This window comes from Megalops cyprinoides, chromosome 14 (genome assembly GCF_013368585.1).
Source record: "Megalops cyprinoides isolate fMegCyp1 chromosome 14, fMegCyp1.pri, whole genome shotgun sequence".
Lineage (NCBI taxonomy): Eukaryota > Metazoa > Chordata > Actinopteri > Elopiformes > Megalopidae > Megalops > Megalops cyprinoides.
The window spans coordinates 6,349,171-6,362,563 of record NC_050596.1 but is presented as its reverse complement, the minus strand read 5'-3'; the positions used below and the strand labels follow the sequence as shown (position 1 = coordinate 6,362,563).

Below are 13,393 nucleotides of genomic sequence, written 5' to 3'. Positions count from 1 at the left end.
CATTTGTTGACCTTAGAAATCCACATGCATTATTTGTGTCACAGGTTTGCTACCAAAAAAAACTGGCACTCGGTCCGTAGATTCAACATTTCAAAAAAAGAATCACAAAAACAAAGCACAATCTACAGTATCTGTCCTCATGAATGGAGAGCCGATACTGTTCGGGTGGGAACAGAGTTCTGGGCTCGCAATCTCTCTATTAATGGTTAAAACTGGCCCTTTGCTGACGTTCCTCCCACTGGTTTTCCAAAGGAAGCTTCTCAGAGCTGTGAGAGTTGATCTTCTCAAGCCCCGTCTTCCTGCTGAGGAGGAAACGCGCATTGCCAGGAGCAGAAATCTTATTGTCGTTAGCGTGCAGTTCCTCAGCCGCGCGCATGGGGAAAAGGGAGACCGCTCCAGGACCTATTTTAAGCCTTGGGAATTTCTCAAAAGTTTCGCCCCCGACTACGTCTTCATCTTTAAGTGCGGGCGGAGTACACGGCCGACATGCCATTATAAATCGGCAACGCACGACGCGAGCGTCGGATTACACGCGGGTCTGGTTAATGAAATGATCTCAGCGCTGAACTCGCGCGTCTGTTTGGTTTTACGGAACACGGCAGTGTGAAAACAAGACCTCAGTCAAATTCCCACCGTTCATTTCTTCCTCTTCCCATCCATGATCCACCTTTTCACAAATATACAGACACACTCATAAAACTTGATTTTAAAGATTGTGACATTAGTTCACCAGTAATAGCAGCTGTTCTTAAACTTCTTGAGAGGGCAAGACGGGAAAGCTGTCCTTTCCTCAAAGACAGCAGACAGGGAGGACATGGAGAGGCAGCCTGAGCATGACCTTTGGAATTATTATATTAAATCTCTTGGCGCAACTGAAAAGGGGGATGAGGATCTTTCATGGCAGCAGTGTAGCAAGATCTCAAAAGTATCTAATTTGGAGGGTTTTTTCCCTTACAGAAATATGACGAATAACTTTTTCCTAGAGACAGACGTGGAGCCGAGCTGCTGCGCCGAGAGGCCGCGCCACGAGGCACGGGGGCTTCCCTCCAGCGCTGGCGTCGAGGCAACCGTCTTGTGGCTCGTTCTTCAGAGCCAGACTCAGACCTGAAGCAAGAAAGCTACCCTGTGGAAGCTCAGGCAATTTCTAATCCAGTTTTAGGTCTGGATTAGACTGCATGTAGTCACTGCAGTATTGCCATTTTTGTGTCTCAGCAACTACAACTGCAATAAACTACCTGTCACTGATGCTCTATGCATATTGTCTTGTGTGTTCATAACACTGTAAATGTGTTCTGGTTTACCAAACTTACTTAAAAGAATACATGTGCACTTTCTAGTGGTTCTAGTGATTGGCGCACTTTTTGTTGACACCCGATACCTGTTGAATAATTTGCTTTGTCTGCAGTCCCCTAAATTATTACAGGTTTCAAGGCGGTCAGCAAATATGACTTTGAAAGAGATTTATTATGAAATATTGTTATAATAATTACTCTCCATTACCAGTTTGACCTTCAATGGGGGAAATTCTCGCGAATTTAGTTTTCAGCACCACCCGAGCACGCTTCGATAAAATGAATGGAACATTTATACAATAATATGTATGTATATTTATATTTGTATATCATATTTATAATATGTATATATATGTATTTATAATATGTACATTTATACAATAATATGTATTTATTTTGTCGTCGAGTTCTGTATTAGAATTTTGAGCACGTTTACTTGAGTTTAAAGCGTCGTGATTTCTAAAATCTGTAATGTATGTCTTTTCATTTTAACAAAAACGTGAAACAAAAACGTGAAATGTTCCTTCAGCAGCGCTGGACAGAACCGTGCTGAAAATTAAACATGTTTATGTGCGCTGCATTTCAATGAAGTCAGTCGCTTGTCCGAAAGACATTTGCTAATTCTAAAATAATCCGCGTAGTCTGCGTGTTAGCCGGCAGATATTTCTGTCTGGAATGGTCCTCATTGTCTGGCGACGGCTCTCCGTGGCATGTGAGGCTGAACTTTCGGCCACTGGGTCTGCTGCCACTATCCCTGTTGCTCCTCCGGCACGGTCCGCGTTCGCATCAAAAGCGCCGGAGCCGCATTCCAACTGCCAATTAAGATGCTGCAACCGACAGTTTCTGCATTCCTCTTCTGGAATGTTCCACTAAAAATAATATTCCCAGTTAAACTAAATTACAGTACCCAAGAGGCAGCGTTTTAACACTTTGGATTTGGGCCTTTATTTCGGTGGCCGACCCCAGAACACCTTAGGGGGCAGGCCCCGGGCTCCGTGGTGAAGCGTTTTTAAAACGCTAATAAAATCCGAAAGGCGGATCCGCCGCCTCTGCCTTTCATGTTAGCTCCATCAGCACCATGTAAAAACAGCTTTAACTTGGTAAATTGGCCTACTGTTTTTCGTTCAGGGAGACCTGTCACCATGGCAATCTACAGCCTCCCTGCTACGGCAGCCCAAATGGGACATATTACAATTTATGTTTATGTGCTGCGTGAGCATACCGGTCCCCCATCGGTAATCTTTGCCAACACACAGGGGAGGGTATCTTCGTAGCATCATCACGCATGCTGTTACTCTGCCAAAGCAAGGGACAGAGAGTTCCACTTTACACTTTATCAAAAGCAATACGCATTTTTCTGAACAAAAACAAGCAACACTGGACGTTACGAACACAAGCGAGCCACCGAACATTCCTGAAACGAACTTAAAAAACTTTTTTTTTCACAATAAAAAAGTTTTTTTCTTCGGTATCCGGGACATTCAGCTCCACTTGCAGCAGATGAGGACAGATGAGTGAGCAGATGCTGAAGGCTTCTAGAAAGAAATAATGTCCACGGGACACGGCCTTGAATGAAGCACGCCGCAATCCGGACATTAAAACAACAAATGCAAGGCACACCAAGATAGACACGGTCATACAAGGGCATGGCGCAGCAGAGTAAATCGTGATATGCACCAATTTTAACTCAAATATGCACCGCAAATAACTCCGGTCTTCACGCTAATAACGTCTCCGTGTCTGTGCTGCTGCGAAAGGGGTCTGCGAACGCATGTCGCTGGTAAAGGGGAAAAAAAGCGCCGCAAGTGTTGTTCTAAAAATTGCGATCTGGGTTTAAAAAGAAAGAAGAAAACAACATTAAGAGGAATGCTGCTTGTGTTCCTCCGGAGGGGCTGGTACGCCCGCTCGGCAGCTGTGCATTTCAGGGGGCCACGACATGTCCATTATGTTCAGCATCTTATGAAAATAGGTTTACTATAAGTAGCACGGTACCCTTAAGGATGGTATCTCTGTCCCCACACACATGCAGACGCACATATACACACACATTTAGACCACTTCCAATCACATGGTGATAGTCTCCCTCCTGGGAAAGTGACCAATGGATGAATCTGGGGGAAATAAGGAGCAAGTCCCCCTGGAAAGCGGGATACATGACGTCAAAAGTTAAATTTATGCTATTAAATTCGAAAAAATATTAGACAAAAAAAGTACCATCAACCATTCCGTTTTCCAACCCCCACACTATATACCTTCAGTGGTGAGCACGCTGAGCACTTTGACTTCATACTGGAATTCCACCAGACGTAGTCTGGGCTACATGTCATTGGCGTGAATTTCAACAATCCTAGAAATGACAAAAGCACCCACCCGCAGTTTCGAGATGCAAGGATCGTAATGGCACTTGTGGAAAAGCAGCCGTGCTAATGTTTGTAAACGCTGAAGTGGATTCAACCTTTGGCATTTCCTGTTTAGTTAGCATTCCTAACGTTATTTGCATAGCTAATGAGCAGTAAGCAGAACTACGAAACATACAAGCTCTTCGTCAGAACCTAGAGAGCAGAGGAGGTAGTTCAACATGCAGTGAGATTCTGATTCTGAGCACTTCAGAAATGAGTCAAAGTGACCAGCTGAGCAATAGGACTGCACACCCCCCTGCCTCGGTCTGAATTACCGAGTCCCTCTTTTAGATCAAGTCAGGAGTCGCAAAAAAAAAATAAACACAAAAGCCTATTCAGAGTGATTTAAGAGTTTAAAAACTCAACCTAGGTTAGGAATGACCAACTTCCTGTACTATGATCTGGCGACTTTATGACTAGCCAGAACCGCTGGCCTGAGTGGGCAGTGTCCACCAGCTATCTGCACTGTGATTGGCTGAGAAGAGGATGACGCAATATTATCTGACTAGGCAGCAGCATATTGCTGCAGATATGCTATATTTCAGAGCACCTCTGCATTTTAACATGAAGCACATCTACAATTCATGTGATTCATATTCATCCAACATGGCCTGAGACAAATCAAATCTTGCTTTCTTGAACACTTTAACTATAATTCATTCATTGTTATGTGTTGTATGCACTACATGAAATATATGTGAAATAAGCAATTTGCTCCAAGCTTTGAATCATAACCAAAAGCATTAATAGATATCTGCACAAACTACAATAATGAAAAATGCATCAACTTGTGTCAAATACATTAGACAGCCATACTGGCCAAGTTCCCGGTCCCAGGGTCACAACAAGCACTTGGCACACACCTACAAACAATTACCACGGTGTGCCAAATGTGAGCAAAATCAGGCAGTGTTGTTCTGCATAGAATAAGACTAAATAAAACAGCCACTATATCTTAAAAGTCTAACAATGTGACCATGAAAAATATTTCTAGAGAGAAACTAAAAGCAAATGACAAGCTGGCTGCAGAGGACGGACAGACACACACACACACACACACACACACACACAAACCAACACCAGATGAAACAATGACATGTTCATAACCTATTAGTCCACAAACAGAAAAAGTGGGTGTTATAAAAACATGAGGGGGAGGCAGCATAGCTGTGGGGTTCAGTGCATGTGAATAACCTTTGGTGTTGGAAACATGGCTCTTTCTTTCCAGAATAATTGAATTTGGTGTGCTTTGTGACCACACACAAAAAGCCCCCCTCTGCACAGTGGCTGGCTGCGGCCGGGGCGATTGCATAAGAGAGCTAATAAAGCCGGCCGGCCGGCCCCGGGTGCAGGGGACGACACAGGGGAACGGCCTCTGTGAGGAGGCTTTGTCTGGGGCCACTCGCCCGCGGCCAGAGCCCCAGGGTGTTGGTGTAGGCATGCTTCACATAGCGTTCATTCCACATGCGCGCGCACACACACACGCACGCATGCGTGCACGCGAAGACGCACACTCATAGACACACACGCACGCACACACACACATGCATGCATGCATATATGCACACTCATATACACACTTGCACACTCAAACACGCATGCGCATGCGCACACACACACACACACAAAGCTGTGGGGGTTGACATGCACAGCTGAGGCTACCTGAGGCACCCAGTATCCATCAAACACTCCTTCAATCATTTCAAAGAGGAGCAAAGTTCACACCATTTTCTGCTGTGTTTTTTTTTCCTCCAGCACACAGTTTCTCACACGTGCGCAAGAGCACCACTTATGTTGTTAAATAATGAGGTGAGCCTGTGGAGTAGGCCAGTACAAAGCGTTTTCTACTACATTGCAAGGGAGAGAGTAAATAAGAAAAATCCCAGAGATGTAACAATATTTGCATAATTTTTTTTTACTGAAAAAAGAAACAAGATTTTTTTAAAAAAAACAGGGTGCATGTCCTGGGAGCCCAGACACTACTCGGAAATGGCCCAATTTCACAGGGTGGTTTCAGCGGTTTCCCAGGTGACTGCGTAGTGAATTCGCACCGCGATCACACTTTTCACTACAAGCCGCCACCTAACCAGCGATGCTCCAGAACCTTCCGATGCGCTGTGGGGGCGGACAAACACAGATTGGCGCATGGCACCACGACCACACCGACAAAACGCAGCATCCGGCTGCACACCAAGCGGAACTGTTAACCGTAGAGGCCAGGCTCGGCGGTTCAGTCCCTGCCCAAACTGAAAGGTCTTTCGATGCTGTGAAAAGCAGACACCGAGACTGGTCCTTTCTACAACGCGATATAAAACATACTGTGGAGTTGTTAAACCTCGGAGCTGCTCGAGTCACTTGTGACCTACGGGCCCACAGTCACAAGCACCACGGCATCGCCACAGCACGCTCCTCTCCAACATGCAGTGCCACTGTCTGCTCCCGTAGTATCATTCACACACACATTCACTTCCTCGCCTGAGAGTCACCAAATCGAATGTCACGCCTCCACTGGCCACAGTCAGGTATGCCCCACTCAGGAGCTGGCTGCTTGGGGTTTGAGGTGGGGCATTATAACTGACCCTCTCCTCTCCCTGTAGATTCCTGTTCATTCAAGCAATGACAGTAAAACTGGATGCATGGAAAACAGAAATCATGTTTCCATTCTTTATTAGAAATTGGATGAGTCATTCTGCTCACTTGATTGGTCACACCAGCGCAATGTTTTGTCCGTTTCTTCGTGGTTTGAATTAGCCATACTTTTTCCCCCATAATGCCAGCGTTGTTGCGATCTATGACAAAGTGAGTTTTCCAGTGCGAGCAGCCACTTCCGTCCGACACACTTGCTATGCTACGCTAATGACTGGGCGCTTCGCTGGCCTCACCCAAGCCGAGCTGAGCAGAGTCAGCTGGGGAGAGCCTGGGCCAGGAGCAGCTCGGCTCGCCGAGCCTCAGATCAGACTCAGCCTAACGGGCGCGGGGAAGGCGAGCCAGAGAGCTACACCGTGCTGTCAGTCCTGTGCTCTGCTGCGTCCCTCGCCAGGCAAAGCCAGGCCGACAGCGGAGGGCTAACGGCCCACTCCTCCCTCACTGTCACACTCAGCAACACGGAGCCACATGCATGCAAGCATGTAAAAAGCCATGGAATTCACCACCAGGAAGCACACATTACACTGGTCTTAGATCAGATTACATTAGCGTGGGGCGGACGCGGTCCCACTCGATTATTTATTTTATAATGAATGAGCTGAAAACACAACAGGTTGCTTTCGATGCCTACTGAGCTGTGGTGATAAGACTGCCATGAGGTTTAAGTCAAGCACTGTTATACCAACTGAGCCATTAGCAAAGCTAAATAGTAGTAATAATAATAATACTTTACTTTTTATTTTCAGTAGGTTTGCAGAACTCCATCCATGTGCATAAGGATACACTGACCATGTCTAATTTTTGCCCAGTGTCACAAACATTGTTCTTCCCTGTCACTTTCTTTCACAATGTGAGTGTCTCTGCATCTCAGTTATTTAAGGAGGTCACTGGCATAAAGAGAGCCCTTGCTCACAGGTCCCCCAAGCCGCCCACACCAGCTGTGCTCCTACGGCCACACAGATGTAGACAGGAGATGTCAGACATATCAGTGCAGCAAACAACAGAGTTATCATATGACTGGGGGAGGGCTGCATTCAAGTAGATCAGGTTTTTTTCCTTATCTCCATCACCGCTCTCCCTACCCACTTCCTCCATTCAACAACAAGGGGTACAGCGCTACACGCAAGACACCGACAGGGCCCACCCATACAGAAAATGGAAGTCAGACAGTAAACAGGACCACTCCATTTTGTTTGTGTGTCTGGGGGTTTCTGTGACAAAAAACACGGAGCAGGTTTCATGCGCATTACAATGCAGGGGTACGGAGATCCCACACAGGAGACACATTTCACAGGGACCGAAATCAGAAACCTGCCCTAGGCCTTTCTCCTCCTCCTCTCCCTTTGACATTTTTTTTCCTCTCTCTGGCCGGATCTGCATTTTTGTGAAACAATGCCAGAGTGACAATTCCAGGAACTACCACGCAAAAACAAAGGTCCAATCTAAAAAACAAAACAAAACAAAAAAAAAGCTACTGTTACACTAGCACTGAATTTCACATTGATATTTGGAACCCAGCAGTGACTTCCACGTACAACTTAACTGTCACACATACTGAGAGACTTCAGACCTAGGCCTACTCAACACAGCCCCCAGAGACAGACATACGACTTTTCACTGAGTAACCAAATCCACTTTATTTTAAAATTGAATAAAAAAAATCTGATTTAGAGCTCGCCAGTAGCAGCAAACTCTGACACTAAGCTCGGCATCAGCCACTGAAATTAAAATAAGTCATGTAAGAACGTGGTTTCATTTTGGGTGCTCATGAAAACACAAACGGCGCAAAGCAGGTCCTTGCAGCTTTCCCAGTGGCCTAACATTCCACGCATATTTTTATAGAGCACTCTGGGAACTGCAGTTCGGTTCTCTGTTTCACTGGCAGTTTGTTTACCCTATAAACATGCATATGAAGATTGTAGTCGAAATACACTTGGGAACCCTGTATATCATATGACAAGCACAGATTTCCATTAATAACTCAGTTCGGATATTTAGACAGGCTTCCTGGCGTTCCATTTCATCTAATACGCACTGACTACAGACATTTAAGTTTAACTTCACACATCTGCTTCTCTCTCCTAATTCGGTTGCTTTTTCAGAATATATCGTAGTTCCAGGAAGAGTAATATGTATTCATTTGATGGGTTTAAAATCTTCAATACTCATTACGATTTTCTTACTTAATTTACTACCATGTTCCAGTACACCAGCTACTGTAGGAATCTTATGTTGTTTGATCGGTGGAATCTAACACAGAGTCCTAGAATAAGACCCGGCACAAGCAAATTATATAGAAATTGCCTTCATATCACCATGCAAGTCAGACCGTTAGGACTGTTTCAGATCCAAGAAATACTTGACAGCACATTGCCTATCATATAAATTAAGAGGCTAATGTATTTTTTTTTTTTTTTTGCGGAGAACCCGGTTTGTCGTTTAAACTTGTCAATACTTAAAATGTTGCAATGAAGTCAGCGATCGATTAATTTTGCACCAAAACAGAGGCTCATTATCTTCCATACAAGTGATTCCAACAAGTACATATTTTAGGGAAATTTTAGGGACTTTCTCCAGGAACACTCACATATTAAAGTTCAGTAAGTTAGCCAAAAATGTCAAAGCTAAATTAAATTCTAAAACACAGAACTAATCAACTGATTTAACACAGAAGCCAAACATATGTATTTTTATATTTTTCATTTTAATAATTATGACAGTAAAAAGACGCGTTTCTCCCATTGAAAACCAAAATGCTTGCATTGCTCTTTGAGATCTAGTATTCGGCCTGCTGGACATGACTTATGCATAGCTATCCCTTTTTCGGGTAAATTTCCGAAATCGAACGACCAAAAAAGCTCAACATTTGCCAGTTTTCGTCATAACAACATAGGCTAATGGACCCTGAAATGTTTTGCCTACTTTTGCTTTCCTTCTGAAATACATTTTAACAGATTATACATGAGTGTAACAAAACGTGAACTAGTCCCGTTCCTGTCTTGATGACATTATACACCCCTTAAAGGCGTAGACTTGTGTTTACATTCATTCTTTCTGACTGGTAATGCCACCAATTCATATCATACCAGCACCGTGCAATAATGCAATTAGCTTGTTAAATTGCTCATCGCGTTTTTGCCCCCGCCCTCGCCTTTTCCTGTGGATGCAATTGCCGTAATACCTAAATACAAATCGACAGAGACTAAGATCGGGGGGCTACGATCCCTCGCAGTAATGCTTTACCTGTCTCTCGGGTCGATCCATGAAGTTTGTCGGGTGTTGTGGTCGATGTAAAACACTCTTCCATCGTAATCCCGAGCTTCCTCCCAGCCTGCGGGCAGCGGCAGCTCCGAGCTTTCTCTCCGCTTACTGCTGCTTACCCACGGCATAGCGTTTGGGATGTTGAGGGGGTTCTCGCGGATGCCAGACCCCCCTGCCTTTTCTCCGGTAGAAAAACAGATATTTAATACATTACAAAAGTTTTCTATGATTCCTCAAAACTACCAAAAAAGAGATCGCGAGAAAGTAAGCGTAGAATGGACGAGGGTCCGCCAGCGTCCACTTTTTCCTAAGTTTTGCTGGTCTCTCAGGAGTCCTAACTTCGGTCGTCCATGTTTGCCTCCTCTGCCATATTTCATTCCACACTGTCCATATATGGGCAAAGCATATTTGCATACACGATGCCCAAGAGCCAATATATTATTAATAAAGAGCTAGACGACCCAATAGGAACACGCCTGAGTTTTTTAATGGTGTTTGCAATGGAAGTTGAAGTATCTCCCGAGAGAGACAGCAAAAAATTGGAAGTTTATATATTTTTTCATGTTGGCCTGTATTGACTCTTTTTTCTAAACCGATACTCTGGATGGATGGTTTGGAGTAGTTGTTTTTTGTTTGTTTGTTCTACTGCATGTTTACTGCAACACACGTTTACAGCAAAATTAAGATTTAAAATGCTGCATTGATTATTATATGGGTGTTAATTATGCTGGAAATCAGGAACGTTTTGGGTGAGCTGTAACAACAACAACAAAAATACCCGTATCATAAGCCACACCAAATCTGCGTTAGAAACAGGAGGACTATATTTTGTAAATTAAAAAAGTATGAAAATGACGAAAGTAATAATTTACATATTCGTTAAAAAAAATAAACAGCTATTTATCTGTGTGTTTATCATAGTCCTACTTGAACTAAACACTGTGTGTAACAGGACTCATTAGGGAAATGTTTTGTATTTTATAGTTGTAATTACAACTGTAATCTAATCAAATGAATTCACTTTCTTTTGAGAATAACTGTTATTCCTAAATTGATACATTTTTAAACTAGTAGTTTTTTAAACGGTTTTTATGTACATTTAAGTACATCATGAGCAATACGTTCATATAAACAAAATATGCCATGTGTTCTTGAAAGGGGGTGGATCCATCACTTTTGGATGCTTAGAATGCATAATTAGAAATTGAATATTGGTACGGAAGCGTTACCGGACCGTTTTGAAAGAACATTCAATCCTACAGTGCCCCCGTGATCAATTTGCAATTCTGATATTGTGAAACTGATGTTAGAGCTCCACCAAGCGATTTAAAATATACCCCCGCACATTTAACGCAGGCTATGCAAGAATCACATTATCTAATTGGTTTTAGAAATGATGTTTTTTAAAGAATTTTATTTATTAATTTAGTTATTGTTTTCTGGCTTCACCTGCCACACAGGATTCCACAAAAATCACAAGTGATTCAAGTGAATTAGAATTGGCTGGAATTAGGAAAACGCTTTAACACTCGTCACTATTTGAGATGCAGCATGCTACCGCGCTGGTGCCCATTCCTTCTGGGACTGGTAATACATGCTAATGTAATTTTATGTCATTAAAACAATACGATTGTCTTACTCCTAATCGTTACTGATTGCCAACGCGGAAATGTGGCCGTAATGTGTTCCTCTCTAAAACGATCTTTTTCAGGTATAGATTGAATAGAATGAAATTTTCACCAATAGCCTATTTTGTAAAGGTACATTTGATTGTAGGCCTACTGTGAAATGGATCTCGTCAAGGGGAAATGTCAATGAAACAGACACTTCAGAAACTCTAAAAAATTAAAATAGCCTGGTACCCAATCCTATCGATATGCAGATCGGTGTAACGCGCATGCAACGCAGATCCAACCTAGAGGAAAGCGGTAAATACTGACACTTGATTAACGACTTGACAAACTGTTTTAAAATAAATTTACACTGAAAGTTAATGATACGATCTCATTCAAAAGTAAAATAATATAATAAATAAATATATCTAAATACATTTGATATAATAAAATAAATATATTTTAAGAAAAGCTTGTTCCCAAATAATTCGCTCCGAAGATGCAACAGAAGATGATACAACTGTCAAACACGAGCATGCTATTAATGGTCAAGGGAATGCCTCTAATTAGACAATAGATTAAAAATGCTTAATAAATCACAAAAATATGAAATCTTAAGTTTATTACACAGGCATATCCAACTGATGTACAGCACTATATTATGTTACACATTATTAAACCGAGCTTTGCAGTAGGTCGGTTGGTTGGGTTGAGGACAACCTCCGTCCTCATTCAGCGTTTAGCAGCAGCGGCATTTCCTATGACAGGACTGTTCGAGAGGAATGCTACATGTCTGATTGTTTCTGCTTCAAAGCATTTTAAGAGAGAAAAATGCCCAACTAATAACGGGTATGAAAATAGCAGTGACAGAAATCATGAACAGCCCATGTGCTGCTGTTTGCACGAGCCCGAGTTTCTACCACGTATTTCTCTGCATGTTTAAGGTTTGAGCTGACTCCGCCCATAGGGCAAAGGACTATGGGTCATCATTCCACGATCTCTCTGAAAAGCTCCTGCGCTGAAAACTAAGCCCCCTTCACTCGCCTCCTTTAGAAACGGGATACCTGAGCTCGAACGCTAATACTTCGGAAACTCCTCTGTAAAACTGCTCACTGAGAACTCCTAGTGGCACTATAGTGCAACGACAGACTATCAGACAACCACAGCGCTACAAACCATTCACAGACACAGGACATAAATACTGTTACTTTCCAGGTGCAAATATGTTTATTCAATATTACACGATTTTATGTGTTTTAAATATATTTAACAAAGAATAAATAATAGAGCCATACAGAACATAATTCTGTGTGCGTAACTGATAACTATCTTCCCTTTGGCCACAAAAATGCCAAATGTGAAGGCTGTGCTGATAGTTGTGGGTTTTTTGTAAAAAAAAAAAAAAAAGTTTTATTTTGGAGTGTAGGTCATGTCTGGGTCATATATTTCTCACCAGTGAGGTATATTATGGTAGTTGTGCTGCTGTGAAATTCCTGCAAATCAGATTGGTCAGCTCCATGCAGGGACCGCACCCGCTGGGATTCTGACTGGAAGTGGCAGACCGTAATCACCCCGACATCACCCCGCCCATGCTTACAGTAAGCTCATAATATCAGCTTACCACAGTAAAGTGCTTGTGATGGAACTGGTGATTACGACAGCTTCTGCCTCTACTACATTAAATATTGCATTTATTTAAATAGTGTATTTCAAAACACGGCATGTAAAACTGCAGCGTTTGTAGTTATGAATTGTGTATCACTGTACTTTCTTGTCTGGCATGAAGATTTCACTAAGATGCAAAACACTTCCCTTCTCATGGGCACCAGCACCACAGATATGAATTCTTGGAGTGTTGGCCTATCCTGTGATAGCTGCTAAATAAAATTGCCCCCCCCCCCCCCCCCCCCCACACACACACAAAGTAATACCCAAGATTACACCCTCACCAACAGCTAAGCCTGGAAACACATACTTTTGAGTGCAGGTTTTGAAAAGAGTAGCAGGTTTGAAGATTTATCCCCAGAAAAGTGGTTGGAGGAACATGTGATATGACCATGCAACCTTACACTGCTGATGTAGCATGGAATGGAATGTAAGTGGACTTCATTTCATTCCTTTTTAAATTTAAAGGTTCAAATAATATGATAGGATACATTTAATTTATGAATTGGTGGGACAT

General features: G+C 42.8%; 1 protein-coding gene across 3 annotated transcripts in view; it reads right to left on the bottom strand.

Moving 5' to 3' along the window:
• wwc3 (WWC family member 3) overlaps window positions 1–9,960 on the bottom strand; it is a 39,155-nt gene extending 29,195 nt beyond the window's left edge. For all 3 annotated transcript variants that reach the window (XM_036545972.1, XM_036545970.1, XM_036545971.1), the window contains exon 1: window positions 9,581–9,960. In XM_036545972.1, the coding sequence (XP_036401865.1) occupies window positions 9,581–9,726 (146 nt within the window). In that variant the 5' untranslated portion in view covers window positions 9,727–9,960. The remainder of the gene's footprint in view (window positions 1–9,580) is intronic.
• Window positions 9,961–13,393: the final 3,433 nt, after the last annotated feature.